Source organism: Anolis sagrei, chromosome 8, assembly GCF_037176765.1.
Source record: "Anolis sagrei isolate rAnoSag1 chromosome 8, rAnoSag1.mat, whole genome shotgun sequence".
Classification (NCBI taxonomy): Eukaryota; Metazoa; Chordata; class Lepidosauria; order Squamata; family Dactyloidae; genus Anolis; species Anolis sagrei.
The window spans coordinates 37540250-37553406 of NC_090028.1; the positions used below are offsets into that span (position 1 = coordinate 37540250).

General features: G+C 41.7%; 1 protein-coding gene across 3 annotated transcripts in view; it reads left to right on the forward strand.

Annotated features, from left to right (window-relative positions):
• The window catches only part of NETO2 (neuropilin and tolloid like 2), a 79094-nt gene extending 70584 nt beyond the window's left edge, over positions 1 to 8510 (forward strand). For all 3 annotated transcript variants that reach the window (XM_060788193.2, XM_060788194.2, XM_060788195.2), the window contains one exon: positions 4472 to 8510. In XM_060788193.2, coding sequence (XP_060644176.2) covers positions 4472 to 5052 — 581 coding nt within the window. In that variant the 3' untranslated portion in view covers positions 5053 to 8510. The remainder of the gene's footprint in view (positions 1 to 4471) is intronic.
• The last annotated feature ends 4647 nt before the right edge of the window (positions 8511 to 13157 follow it).

Sequence of the window (13157 nt, forward strand, 5' to 3'; positions counted from 1 at the left end):
AGGTCAGGAGCATTCTGCTCCAAAACTCTTGTCTGTCTGAATCCAGAAGTCCCAGAGCAGTTTGGCGTGTTCATTCTCTGTAACTTTTTCCGGCTTGTGATCCCACCAGTTCTTTGTTACAGGCGGATGATATTTGTGGCACAAGTTCCAATGAATCATCTGGGCAACGGTGTTGTGCCTCTGCTTGTAGTCTGTCTGCGCGATCTTCTTGCAGCAGCTGAGGATGTGATCTGTTGTTTCATCTGCTTCTTTGCAGAGTTTACATTTGGGATCTGTTGTTGTTGTTGTTGTAATTATTATTATTATTATTTCTTTTAATGACTTGTGCCAGAACCTTTGTAGTTTGATATTATTGATGATGTTATTTATTAATACACAACGAGGCTTGGGAAGAACCCCTCCCCCCTGGCCCCCCACCATGTGGTCCCCAAGTTGGAAAGTATGCCCATGCCCATGCCTGCACTAAAGGCATTTCTTAGATTGCCATGCAGAGATCGAGGTGACATTCCTCAGAACTAGTGCAGGTGCCAGTCTGTCCTTGTTTGACTGATAGAGGGTTTAAAAATAGAAAATGCTTTAAACTCTGAGAAATGAGGCTTTTCAATAAAACCTCATCAGGCAGCTGATTTGCTATTTGATTCTTTTGGCTCTGTTCCATTTTCAAACCAAGCTGAAATGATGCCACGAAGGCCATCAAATCCCATAAGGCTTCCTATGGCGATTCCAAGTGAGGCCTTCATTTTAGCCATTATTGAGCTTTCCTTGTGAGAAATGGCTGTTCTGCAGGTACCTAGTTTATCATGGCAGCATAACAAAATTTCTCTGCTACTTAAAAAACAAATTTGGAATCATCCCCCCAATAATGCACTTGAGAACTTGATCTAAGATTTTTCTGAAACCTATATATTATTGTTATTATTTCCAGTATTTATATTCCACCCTTCTCAAGTCAGATCACAATGCACATATACATGGCAAACATTCAATGCCATAGACCAGTGTTTCTCAATCTGGGGGTTGGGACCCCTGGGGGGATCACGAGGGGGTGTCAGAGGGGTCGCCAAAGACCATCAGAAAACACAGTATTTTTTGTTGCTCTTGGGAGTTCAGTGTGGGAAGTTTGGCTCAATCTATTGTTGGTGGGGTCCAGAATGCTCTGTGATTGTAGGTGAACTATAAATCCCAGCAACTACAACTCCCAAATGTTCCCCAAATTCCACCAGTGTTCACTTTGGGCATATTGAGTATTCGTGCCAAGTTTGGTCCAGATCTGTCATTGTTTGAGTCCAGGATGCTCTCTGGATGTAGGTGAACTACAATTCCAAAACACAAGGTCAATGCCCACCAACCCCTTCCAGTATTTTCTGCTGGTCATGGGAGTTCTGTGTGCCAAGTTTGGTTCAACTCCATCGTTGGTGGAGTACAGAATGCTCTTTCAATATAGGTGAACTATAAATCCCAGCAACTACAACTCCGAAATGTCAATGTCTATTTTCCCCAAACTCCACCACTGTTCACATTTGGGCATATTGAATATTTGTTCCAAGTTTGGTCCAGATCCATCATAATTTGTGTCCAGAGTGCTCCCAGCAACTACAACTCCCAAAATACAAAATTAATCCCCCCGCCCCACCCAATTTAGGTATATTGGGTATTTCTGCCCAGTTTGGTCCAGTAAATGAAAATGCATCCTGAATATCAGATATTTACATTCCGATTCGTAACAGTTGCAAAACTGCAGTTAGGAAGTAGCAACAAAAATAATGTTATGGTTGGGGGTCACCACATGGTTGGGGGTCACCACAACATGAGGATTAAGGGGTCACGGCATTAGGAAGGTTGAGAAGTGCTGCCATAGACACACAACATATATAGACACAGAGGGCGAGGCTATTTAACATACCAGCTTCATGGGGGTATGTTTTGAGTTCTGGCCACCGGGGGAGCTGTCGCTTCACCACCCACTTGTGACACCGATAGAGTACTTCCTCATTCTTTTGCACGCTGCTGGAGAGTTTTATGGCATCGTAAATTAGTTAATTTAGCCTCCCCGCATATGCGGTACCAAAATTTCCTACTTGACAGATGCATCTGTCTTTTGGGCTGCAAAGGTCGACAGCAAGCTAGACAAATGGTCAGGAGATTACTAATGAAATATAATATATTGTATATACATATAATATTTATACTATTATAATGTAATGCAATCTAATACTAATAATAATAATATGATATTATAATTATATATTTATATAACATGTGATATTACTAATAATATTACAACATAATGATATAATACAATATAGTAAGGTAGGTAAAAGTAGTCCCCTGACATTAAGTCCAGTCATATCTGACTCTGGGGTGTGGTGCTCATCTCCATTTCTAAGCCGAAGAGCCAGCGTTGTCCATAGACATCTCCAAGGTCATGTGGCCGGCATGACTGCATGGAGCGCCGTTACCTTCCCGCCGGAGCGATACCTATTGATCTACGCACTTTTGCATTTTTTCGAACAGCTAGGTTGGCAGAAGCTAGGGCTGACAGCGGAAGCTCACGCCGCTCCCCGGAATCAAACCTGCGACCTTTCGATCAACAAGCTCAGCAGCTCAGTGCTTTAACCCACTGCGCCACCGGGGCTCCAATACAATATAGTAATAATACTGATATTGTACTATGCTAATAATATAATATATTGTATGTATATATATCTTGTAAGCTGCTCTGAGTCCCCTTCGGGGTGAGAAGGACGGCATATAAATATAATATAATATATTGTGTGTATGTATATGTGTGTGTGTGTATATATATATATATATATATATAATATTTATACTATTATAATGTAATGCAATATAATACTAATAATATATTATAATTATATATTTATATTACATGTGATATTACTAATAATATTACAAAATAATGGTATAATGCAATATAGTAATAATTAATACTGATATTGTACTCTGCTAATAATATAATATATTGTATGTATATACTGTATATCTTGTAAGCCACTCTGAGTCCCCTTCGGGGTGAGAAGGGTGGCATATAAATGTAATATAATATATTGTATATACATATAATATTTATAATATTATAATGTAATGCAATATAATAATAATAAGATATTATAATTATATATATATATTACATGTAATATTACTAATAATATTACAGTATAATAGTATAATATAATATAGTAATAATTAATACTGATATTGTACTATGCTAAGAATATAATATATTGTGGTGTGTGTGTGTGTGTATATATATATATATCTTGTAAGGCACTCCAAGTCCCCTTTGGGGTGAGAAGGGCGGCATATAAATGTAATATAATGTAATATAATATATTGTATATATTTATAATATTATAATGTAATGCAATATAATAATAAGATAACTATAATTATATATATTTTATTAAATGTAATATTACTAATAATATTACAATATAATAGTATAATACAATGTAGTAATAATTAATACTGATATTGTACTATGCTAATAATATAATATATTGTGTGTGTGTGTGTGTGTGTGTGTGTGTGTGATATATCTTGTAAGCCCTTCGTGGTGAGAAGGGCAGCATATAAATGTGGTAAATTGAGTCCCCGGTGGCACAGTACTGGCAGGACTGAAGACCGACAGGTCGCAGGTTCGAATCCGGGGAGAGGCGGATGAGCTCCCTCTATCAGCTCCAGCTCCTCATGCGGGGAAATGAGAGAAGCCTCCCACAAGGATGATAAAAACGTCAAATCATCCGGGCTTCCCCTGGGCAACGTCCTTGCAGACGGCCAATTCTCTCACACCAGAAGCGACTTGCAGTTTCTCAAGTTGCTCCTGACACGACAAAAAAAAATTACTCCATTATTATCACATGTATTATTTTACTCTATTTTTATTATTATTACATTTCTTATTTTACTCTACTTATTTTTATTACATTTATTATTTTTCTCTATTATTATTGTTATTATTACATTTCCATTATTTTACTCTATTTATTCTTGTTATTATTACATGAATTATTTCACTCTATTATTACTGTTATTATTACATTTCCATTGTTTTACTCTATTATTTTTATTTCTATTACATTTATTATTTTACTCTATTATTATTGGAAGGATACATAAGAGCACATTTACATTGAAAATGTAAATTCTCTCACACCAGAAGCGACTTGCAGTTTCTCAAGTTGCTCCTGACACGACAAAAAAAAATGTCATAAATAAATAAATAACTGATTTCTTACATGCTCCAACCTATTTGACTGCAGGTTCAGATTTCCAGCATTTCCTGTTTGTGGATTTCTGCATTTAGGAATGAACTTTGTGTCTTTTTTGTGGGGAGAAAGAGAGACTTTACATGTTCTTTAGCAAGTTTCAGACAATGCTTATATGAATCTTAACAAGCTAGTCCAAGGCTGACGCATAAACGTGCTTGCCGTTTCTTTGTCTGTTCCAGAAAAGAAGCAAACAGGGTTATTTGAACAAATCACCAAAACCCACGGGACGATAATTGGCATCACTTCCGGGATTGTCTTGGTTCTTCTCATCATTTCGATCCTGGTGCAGGTCAAGCAGCCTCGCAAGAAGGTGATGGCTTGCAAAACTACTTTTAATAAAACCGGCTTCCAGGAGGTGTTTGATCCTCCTCATTACGAGCTCTTTTCGCTGAGAGACAAAGAGATTTCTGCCGACTTGGCCGACCTCTCCGAGGAACTTGAAAACTACCAGAAAATGAGGCGCTCCTCCACGGCCTCGAGGTGCATCCACGACCATCATTGCGGCTCCCAGGCTGCGGCAGTAAAGCAAAGCAGGACCAACCTCAGTTCGATGGAGCTCCCTTTCCGCAACGACTTTGCACAGCCGCAGCCCATGAAGACCTTTAATAGCACCTTCAAAAAAAGCAGCTATACTTTCAAACAAGCCCACGAGTGCCCGGAGCAGGTGATCGAGGATCGAGTGATGGAAGAGATTCCTTGCGAGATCTACGTCCGGGGCCGAGAGGACGCTGCTCAGGGCTCGTTATCGATTGACTTTTAGCCTCCTCTCGAAGGTGAAACGTCCGCCTGTAAATCTTGTAAATAGAATCCATGTGTGTAAACAATAATGTACCATACGGGATTTGATGGAGACGTAAGAGTTCATACTTTCTTAAAAGCTTGTTTAATTACTTCCCTTATTATTCGTAAACCACTCTTCCCCTTTGAGCAGACCAACAAGAACAAAACAGGTGTGCATGGGGTTTCAAATGTCTCCCAATGAAGAAAGAAAAACCACAAAATATATAAAATACTCTTGTCACAGACAGTATATTTTCTCTACTTGGTTTCCTATCATTTTTCTTCCTTCCAGGTCCTCTTCCAAGTCCGGAGCTTAATTACTTTAGTCATAAAACGAAATAAGTGGGCAGAGCACCACGTAGCTTAACATCAAAAGTATTCAGCAGACGGTATTTCTCAAACTGTAGCTAGAATCACTGTGGTTAAGTGCCAATTAAGACTCAGATGAGTTACAGTGCATCCACCTGGTTCATCTTGATTAATTTTATATTGCTGCCTTTTAATTACAGACTCCTTGTAGACCAGACCTAAAGTTTGTTTTGCCAGCAGATAAGTGGATGATGGGCTGCTTGCGCTGGTAACATTGGATCAATGCTGTAAAAACACTGTGCCAGCACACATTTCCAGGGTCTCCATATTTTGACTTGTTGTCAAAGGGTTTTCTTGGCTTTGAAACTTTAGATTTCATTTGGGAGAGTAAGGTTATTCTAAAGCTAACAAAATGAAGTTCAACAGTGACAAATACAAGATACTCCACTTTGGCAGGAAAAACGAAATGCAAAGATACAGAATGGAGGGTGCCTGGCTTGAGAGCAGTACGTGTGAAAAAGATCTTGGAGTCCTCGTGGACAACAAGTTAAACATGAGCCAACAATGTGATGTGGCGGCAAAAAAAAGCCAATGGGATTTTGGCCTGCATCAAGAGGAGCATAGTGTCTAGATCCAGGGAAGTAATGCTACCCCTCTATTCTGCTTTGGTTAGACCACACCTGGAAAATTGTGTCCAATTCTGGGCACCACAACTGAAGAGAGATATTGACAAGCTGGAATGTGTCCAGAGGAGAGCGACTAAAATGATAAAGGGTCTGGAGAACAAGCCCTGTGAGGAGTGGCTTAAGGAGCTGGGCATGTTTAGCCTGAAGAAGAGAAGGCAGAGAGGAGATATGATAGCCATGTATAGATATGTGAGAGGAAGCCACAGAGAGGAGGGAGCAAGCTTGTTTACTGCTTCCCTGGAGACTAGGATGCAATGGAGCAATAGCTTCAAACTACAAGAGAGGAGATTCCATCTGAACATGAGGAAGAACTTCCTGACTGTGAGAGCCGTTCATCAGTGGAACTCTCTGCCCCGAAGTGTGGTGGAGCCTCCTTCTTTGGAGGCTTTTAAACAGAGGGTGGATGGCCATCTGTCAGGGGTGATTTGAATGCAATATTCCTGCTTCTTGGCAGAATGGGGTTGGGCTGGATGGCCCAGGAGGTCTCTTCCAACTCTTTGATTCTATGATTCTATGATTCTATTTATTAGGCAGATACTATGGATTGTTTGATAATAGCATTCTGGGTCTTGGGTTGTTATGAGTTTTTCGGGCTGAATTTATTTATTAATTTATTTACAGTATTTATATTCCCCCCTTCTCACCCCGCAGGGGACTTAGGGCGGATTACAATGTACATATATATGGCAAACATTCAATGCCATAGATACACAACATATATAGACAGACACACAGAGGCTATTTAACATTCCAGCTTTTCATGAGGGTATTCTGGCCACCAGGGGAGCTGTTGCTTCACTGTCAATTCCTGACACTGATGAAGTACTTCCTCATTCTTTGCAAGCTTGCTAGAGATTTTTATGGCATTGTAAATTAGTTAAATTAGCTTCCCTGCATAGGCGGTACCTAAATTTCCTACTTGACAAATGCAACTGTCTTTCGGGCTGCAAAGGTCGACAGCAAGCTACACAAATTGGTCAGACGCTCACTTCGACCTGGGTTGGCTTCAAACTCATGACCTTTTGGTCAGTAGTGATCTTAATGCAGCTGACTCCCAGCCAGCTTCACCACAGTCTCAGTGAATGGCCATATTCCAGAAGCATTCTCTCCTGACGTTTCGCCTGCATCAATAGCAGGCACCCTCAGGGGTTGTGAGGTCTGTTTGAACTAGGAAAAAGGATTTTATATATCTGTGGAAAGTCCAAGGTGGTAGAAAAAACTCTTGTCTGCTGGAGCTAGCTGTGAATGTTTCAATTGGCCACCTTGATTAGCAGTTAATGGCCTGGCAGTTTCAAGGTCTGGCTTCTTACTGCCTTGGGGAATCCTTTGTTGAGAGGTGATTAGGGTGGGAGAAAGAACTCTTGTCTGTTTGAGATGGGTGTGAATGTGGCAATTGGCCACCTTAATTAGCATTTAATGGCCTGGCAGTCTCAAGATCTGGCTTCTTACTGCCTGGGAGAATGCTGGAACTAGGAAAAAGGGTTTATATATCTGTGGAATGACCAGGGTGAGACAAATAACTCTTGTCTGCTGGAGCTGGGGCTGTACGAGAGATACGTTCGGACAAGTAAGCTGGGCCAGGGCTCCAGCAGACAAGAGTCCTTTGTCTCACCCTGGTCATTCCACAGATAGATAAACCCCTTTTTCCTAGTTCCAACAGACCTCACTACCTCTGAGGATGCTTGCCATAGATGCAGGCGAAACGTCAGGAGAGAATGCCTCTAGACCATGGCCATACAGCCCGAAAAAACCTACAACAACCCAGACAAGAGTTCTTTCTCCCACCCTGAACATTATTCCACAGACATATAAACCTGACTTGCCTAGTTTCCAACAGACCTCACAACCTCTGAGGATGCCTGCCATAGATGCAGGCAAAACGTCAGGAGAGAATGCTTCTGGAACATAGCCATACAGCCCGGAAAACTCGCAACAACCGAGTGATTCTGGACATGAAAGCCTTCAACAATGTATTCTGGATCTTTTTCATTCCTTTAGCTGTCTCATTCCATACAGCATGTTTAAAATGTTACTTTGGAACTTGTTTTGAGGACATCGGAGCCCAGATCGTGATGTGTATTTCCTTCTTGCAGCAATACATCAGGGATTTAAGGAAGAAGAAGAAGAAAACACTGAGAGGCAATTTCTGCCATATTTTCCATGGTGCAAAAACCTTGTTGCAGGTACTTAACTGTGAAACTAATACTGGTCCACGTCTTTCAGGGGTTCGGTCACACTTTTGGTGGGTGTCCTACAACAATGTTCACAAAGATCCCTGTTGGAATCATCCCTTATTCTTTCCCTTGGTTGAGAAAAGCGATTGTCTGTGTTGCAAGAATTCAGATTCCTACGGATGGTAGAGCAGAGCCCAGGACCAATCTTTTTTTTTTAATGGTATGTATTACATTAACGTTATTAAATTTGTTTACAGATTGTGTGGAAATGTCTGTGTACAATGTGGTTTCTATCAGAAATATTTGATACAACTTCGTAAAGTTTTTCTTTATGTTCTATCTGGAAAAATGTTCCGGTATGTTTTGGAAGCAGCCTACACTGCCTAGCTTCATCTTTCTTGAATATAGGTTCTTGTAGGTTTTTTCGGGCTATAGGGCCATGTTCTAGAGGCATTTCTCCTGACGTTTCGCCTGCATCTATGGCAAGCATCCTCAGAGGGAGTGAGGTCTGTTGGAAATAGGAAAATGGGTTTATATATCTGTGGAATGACTGGGGTGGGGCAAAGAGCTCTCTGCTGAAGCTAGGTGTGAATGTTTCAGCTGACCACCTTCATTAGCATTTGAAGGCCTGGCTGAGCCTGGGAAAATGCTCTGTTGAGAGGTGTTAAGTTGTGCCTGGTTGTTTCCTCTCTGCTGTTTTGCTGTAGTAATTTTAGAGTTTTTCAGCCAGGCCTTCAAATGCTAATGAAGGTGGTCACCCCAGTCATTCCACAGATATATAAACCCTTTTTCCTAGTTCCAACAGACCTCACTACCTCTGAGGATGCTTGCCATAGATGCAGGCGAAACGTCAGGAGAAATGCCTCTAGAACATGGCTCTATAGCCCGAAAAAACCTACAAGAACCTAGTGATTCCAGCCATGAAAGCCTTCGACAATACATTTCTTGAATATGATCCATCTCTACAGCAGTATCATAAAAGGGAACCTGAGTACTGGAGAATCTCCAGTCTTACGATGTTCCAACTTTCTCAACGCCCAACCAGGATAGTATGAGGGTTGAATGAAAAGTAATGCCTTCACCTTCATTACTTGGGTTTGGATGGGAATATTTTAATAAACACAGAAATAATCCTTAGAAAGTTCTCTTTAACTACCACTATTCACGTTTCCACATAATCACCAGACAATTGGATACATTTCTGCCAACGATGAACAAGTTTTCTGAAGCCGTCACGGAGGAAGTCGACTCTCTGTTTCCGCAACCAGCGTCTCACAATTCTCTCAACGTCTTCATCAGACGCCCACAGATCTTATTTACTTTATTTATTTATTTATTTCGAGGTTTTATATACCGACCCTCTCACCTTCAAAGAGGGATTCGGACCGGTTCACAACATGTGTTAACATACAAAAAATATACAATAACAACACAATGCCACTTCATTACACGATTAAAATATCAGCACCATACACATTAAAACAAATTTACTTTGCTTCTATACCGCTGTTCTCAGCCCGGAGGCGACTCACGGTGGTTCACAAGACACAGGACACAGCAAAATTCAACACCAATATAAAACAGTTAATAACCTAATCTAATACACAATTAATACACAATTACTATAATAACCATTCACTAAGGTCTCATCACTAAAAACATGATCCAGATTCGTCATCCATTGTTCCATTCCTATGTCATTTCCAGTCATTGCACAATTATTCGAATGCCTGCTAAAATAACCAGGTCTTTACTTTCTTGCGGAATACCATTAGAGATGGTGCTAACCTAATATCTGTGGGAAGGGCGTTCCACAGCCGGGGAGCCACCACCGAGAAGGCCCTATCTCTCGTCTCCGCCAGCCGTGCTTCTTTCATTATTGGGAACAGCTGGAAGTCAGACGGTGTTCTTGAGTTCGGAATAGAGCAACTGCTTTGGAGACGGTGGTCGGGCATCATGGCCGGTCCAGCAGAGTTGATGGTGGAGGGCCATCGCTTCAATGCTGGTGGTCTTTGCTTCTTCCAGCACGCTGAAATTTGTCTGCTTGTCTTCCCAAGAGATTTGCAGGATTTTTTGGCGGCAGCACTGATGGAATCGTTTAGGAGTTGCGTGTGACGTCTGTAGACTGTCCACATCTTGCAGGCGTATAGCAGGGTTGGGAGGACAATAGCTTTATAAACAAGCACCTTAGTATCCCTACGGATGTCCCGGTCCTCAAACACTCTCTGCTCCATTCGGAAAAATGCTGCACTCGCAGAGCTCAGGCGGTGTTGTATTTTGGTGTCGATGTTGACTTTGATGGAGAGGTGGTTGCCAAGATAGCGGAAATGATCCACATTTTCTAATGTTGCACCATTAAGCTGTATTTCTGGCATTGGAGAGGGATTGGCTGGTGACGGCTGGAAGAGCATTTGGGTTTTCTCAATGTTCAGTGGCAGGCCGAGCTTCTCGTATCCATGGCCCTCACACAAAGCACCACTTCATGTTGGTTGATAATGCACTGAGATATCGCCACTTTATCCAGTTTTCATGTTCCATGTTCAATCTCAAGACTTTCTTTTTATATACATTGCCATCTGGAGAGTATGTTTCCATGTGTGTTCTTATTCCAGTCTTTCAGCCATCCCGAATGCAATTATCACGAGTGTGTGAAATGTTTTCAAATTGCTTCTCCGTCTGATGGATGCATTGTGAAATAAATCCCAATCATCCAGCATCCCATTATCTCAGTTCATGAAAAGCTATTCTGTATAAGTTCTTAAGTTGATTGCTTTCGGCTGCCAGAATACATTACACACATTACTTACTGCTTTTACACAATGTGGCAATTGGAAGAGAAAAAACACATCAAAAACTCTCTGGTCTTATTGCAAAAAGGTACTTTTCCAAACTCTGTCCCAGAGAGAGTCAGGTTGTTGCTCAAATAGGAAGGTGTTGCAGCAGGTAAAATGACATGCCCCATTCCTCAGAAAGGAGACAAACAAAGGCATCGAGCATTGCGATACCCCTCAAGATGTCACCTCGATGAGCCACCGTATCCATGTGTCTACAGTTGATTCTCCTTAAAACTGCGGGCAAGTATATACAGCCTTTAAAAACTAAAAGCAAACCAATTTGGATCTTGTGTTATTTTGGATAGGAGGGAGATTACTTACTTAGGCGATCTCTCGTAGTCCGAGTAGGATTGTCTTCCAAGATCGGTGTACTGGTGGTGGGTCCGTAGGTGACTGTGGAGCCCTATCCTTGACCTGCATCTTCTCCCACAGTGAGGGCATCGGTTTCCAGGTGGAAGGTGGTCCCGGTCGGGGTGGGGTTGACACACCTTCCTCTTGGCACGTTTCTGTCTTTCGTGCCTCTTCAAATTCTACAGCACTACAGCACTCCCTACGGGACATCCATAAGGAGACCAAGGTGCTTGTTTATAAAGCTATTGTTCTCCCAACCCTGCTATACGCCTGCTAAACTTTGACTGTCTACAGACCGCACATGCAACTCCTGGAACGATTCCATCAGCGCTGCCTCCGGAAAATCCTGTAAATCTCTTGGGAAGACAAGTGGACAAATGTCAGCATGCTGGAAGAAGCAAAGACCACCAGCATTGAAGCGATGGCCCTCTGCCGTCAACTCCGCTGGACCGGTCATGTTGTCCAGATGCCCGACCACCGTCTCGCAAAGCAGTTGCTCTACTCCAAACTCAAGAACGGAAAATGGAATGTTGGTGGACAGGAAAAGAGATTGAAAGATGGGCTCAAAGCCAACCTTAAAAACTCTGGCATAGACACGGAGAACTGGGAAGCCCTGGCCCTTGAGTGCTCCAGCTGGAAGTCAGCTGTGACCGGTAGTGCTGCAGAATTTGAAGAGGCATGAATGGAGGATGAAAGAGAGAAACATGCCAAGAGGAAGGCATATCAAGCCAACCCCGACCGGGACTGCCTTCCACCAATGCCCTCACTGCGGGAGAAGATGCAGATCAAGAATCGGGCTCCACCATCACCTACAGACCCACCGCCAGGACACTGATCCTAAGTATCAGCCTTATGATATAAGGATGCTAATAATAATAACAATAACAATAATAATAATAATCCTTTATTTATACCCTGCTAACATCTCCCGAAGGACTCGGTGTGGCTTACAAGAGGCCGAGGCCAGATACAACAGTAAAACAGTATCATAACAAATACAACAATAAATAAACTTATAAAACAAAGCAATACACATTGAACAATAACACTACAACGCAGTTACAATCTAAGGCCGGGCCAAATGTAATGATTAATTTTTTGTTAAAACCTGGACATGACCAAGTGAAATGGATAGGTTTTTGGAGATAGGTGCGGTATGCAAATAATCTTAAATCTCTAGTAAAGTGCATTTGTGACATGATGCTTGGAGTTTCCTATTCTGGGAAGGCACACTGGAACAACCACGTCTTCAAGCTCTTCCTAAAGACTGCCAACGTTGGAGCTTGTCTGATGTCCTTGGTGAGAGAGTTCCAGAGTCGAGGGGCCACCACAGAGAAGGCCCTGTCCCCCGTCCCCATCAATCGCGCTTGCGACGCAGGTGGGATCGTGAGCAGGGCCCCTCCGGATGATCAAAGAGATCATGTGGGTTTCACTTTAACTGTTATGATTCTGTTTTATATCACTGTGGGAAATGTTCTAGAGCAGGGGTCCTCAAACTTTTTAAACAAAGGGCCAAATCACAGTCCCTCAAACTGTTGGAGGGCCGGATTATAATTTGAATAATATATGAATAAATTCCTATGCATGCAGCACATATCTTATTTGTAGTGCAAAAACCATGTAAAAACAATACAATAATTAAAATGAAGAACAATAAAAAATATATAAGTTTATTGGTATTTCAGTGGGAAGTGTGGGCCTGCTTTTGGCTGATGAGATAGGATTGTTGTT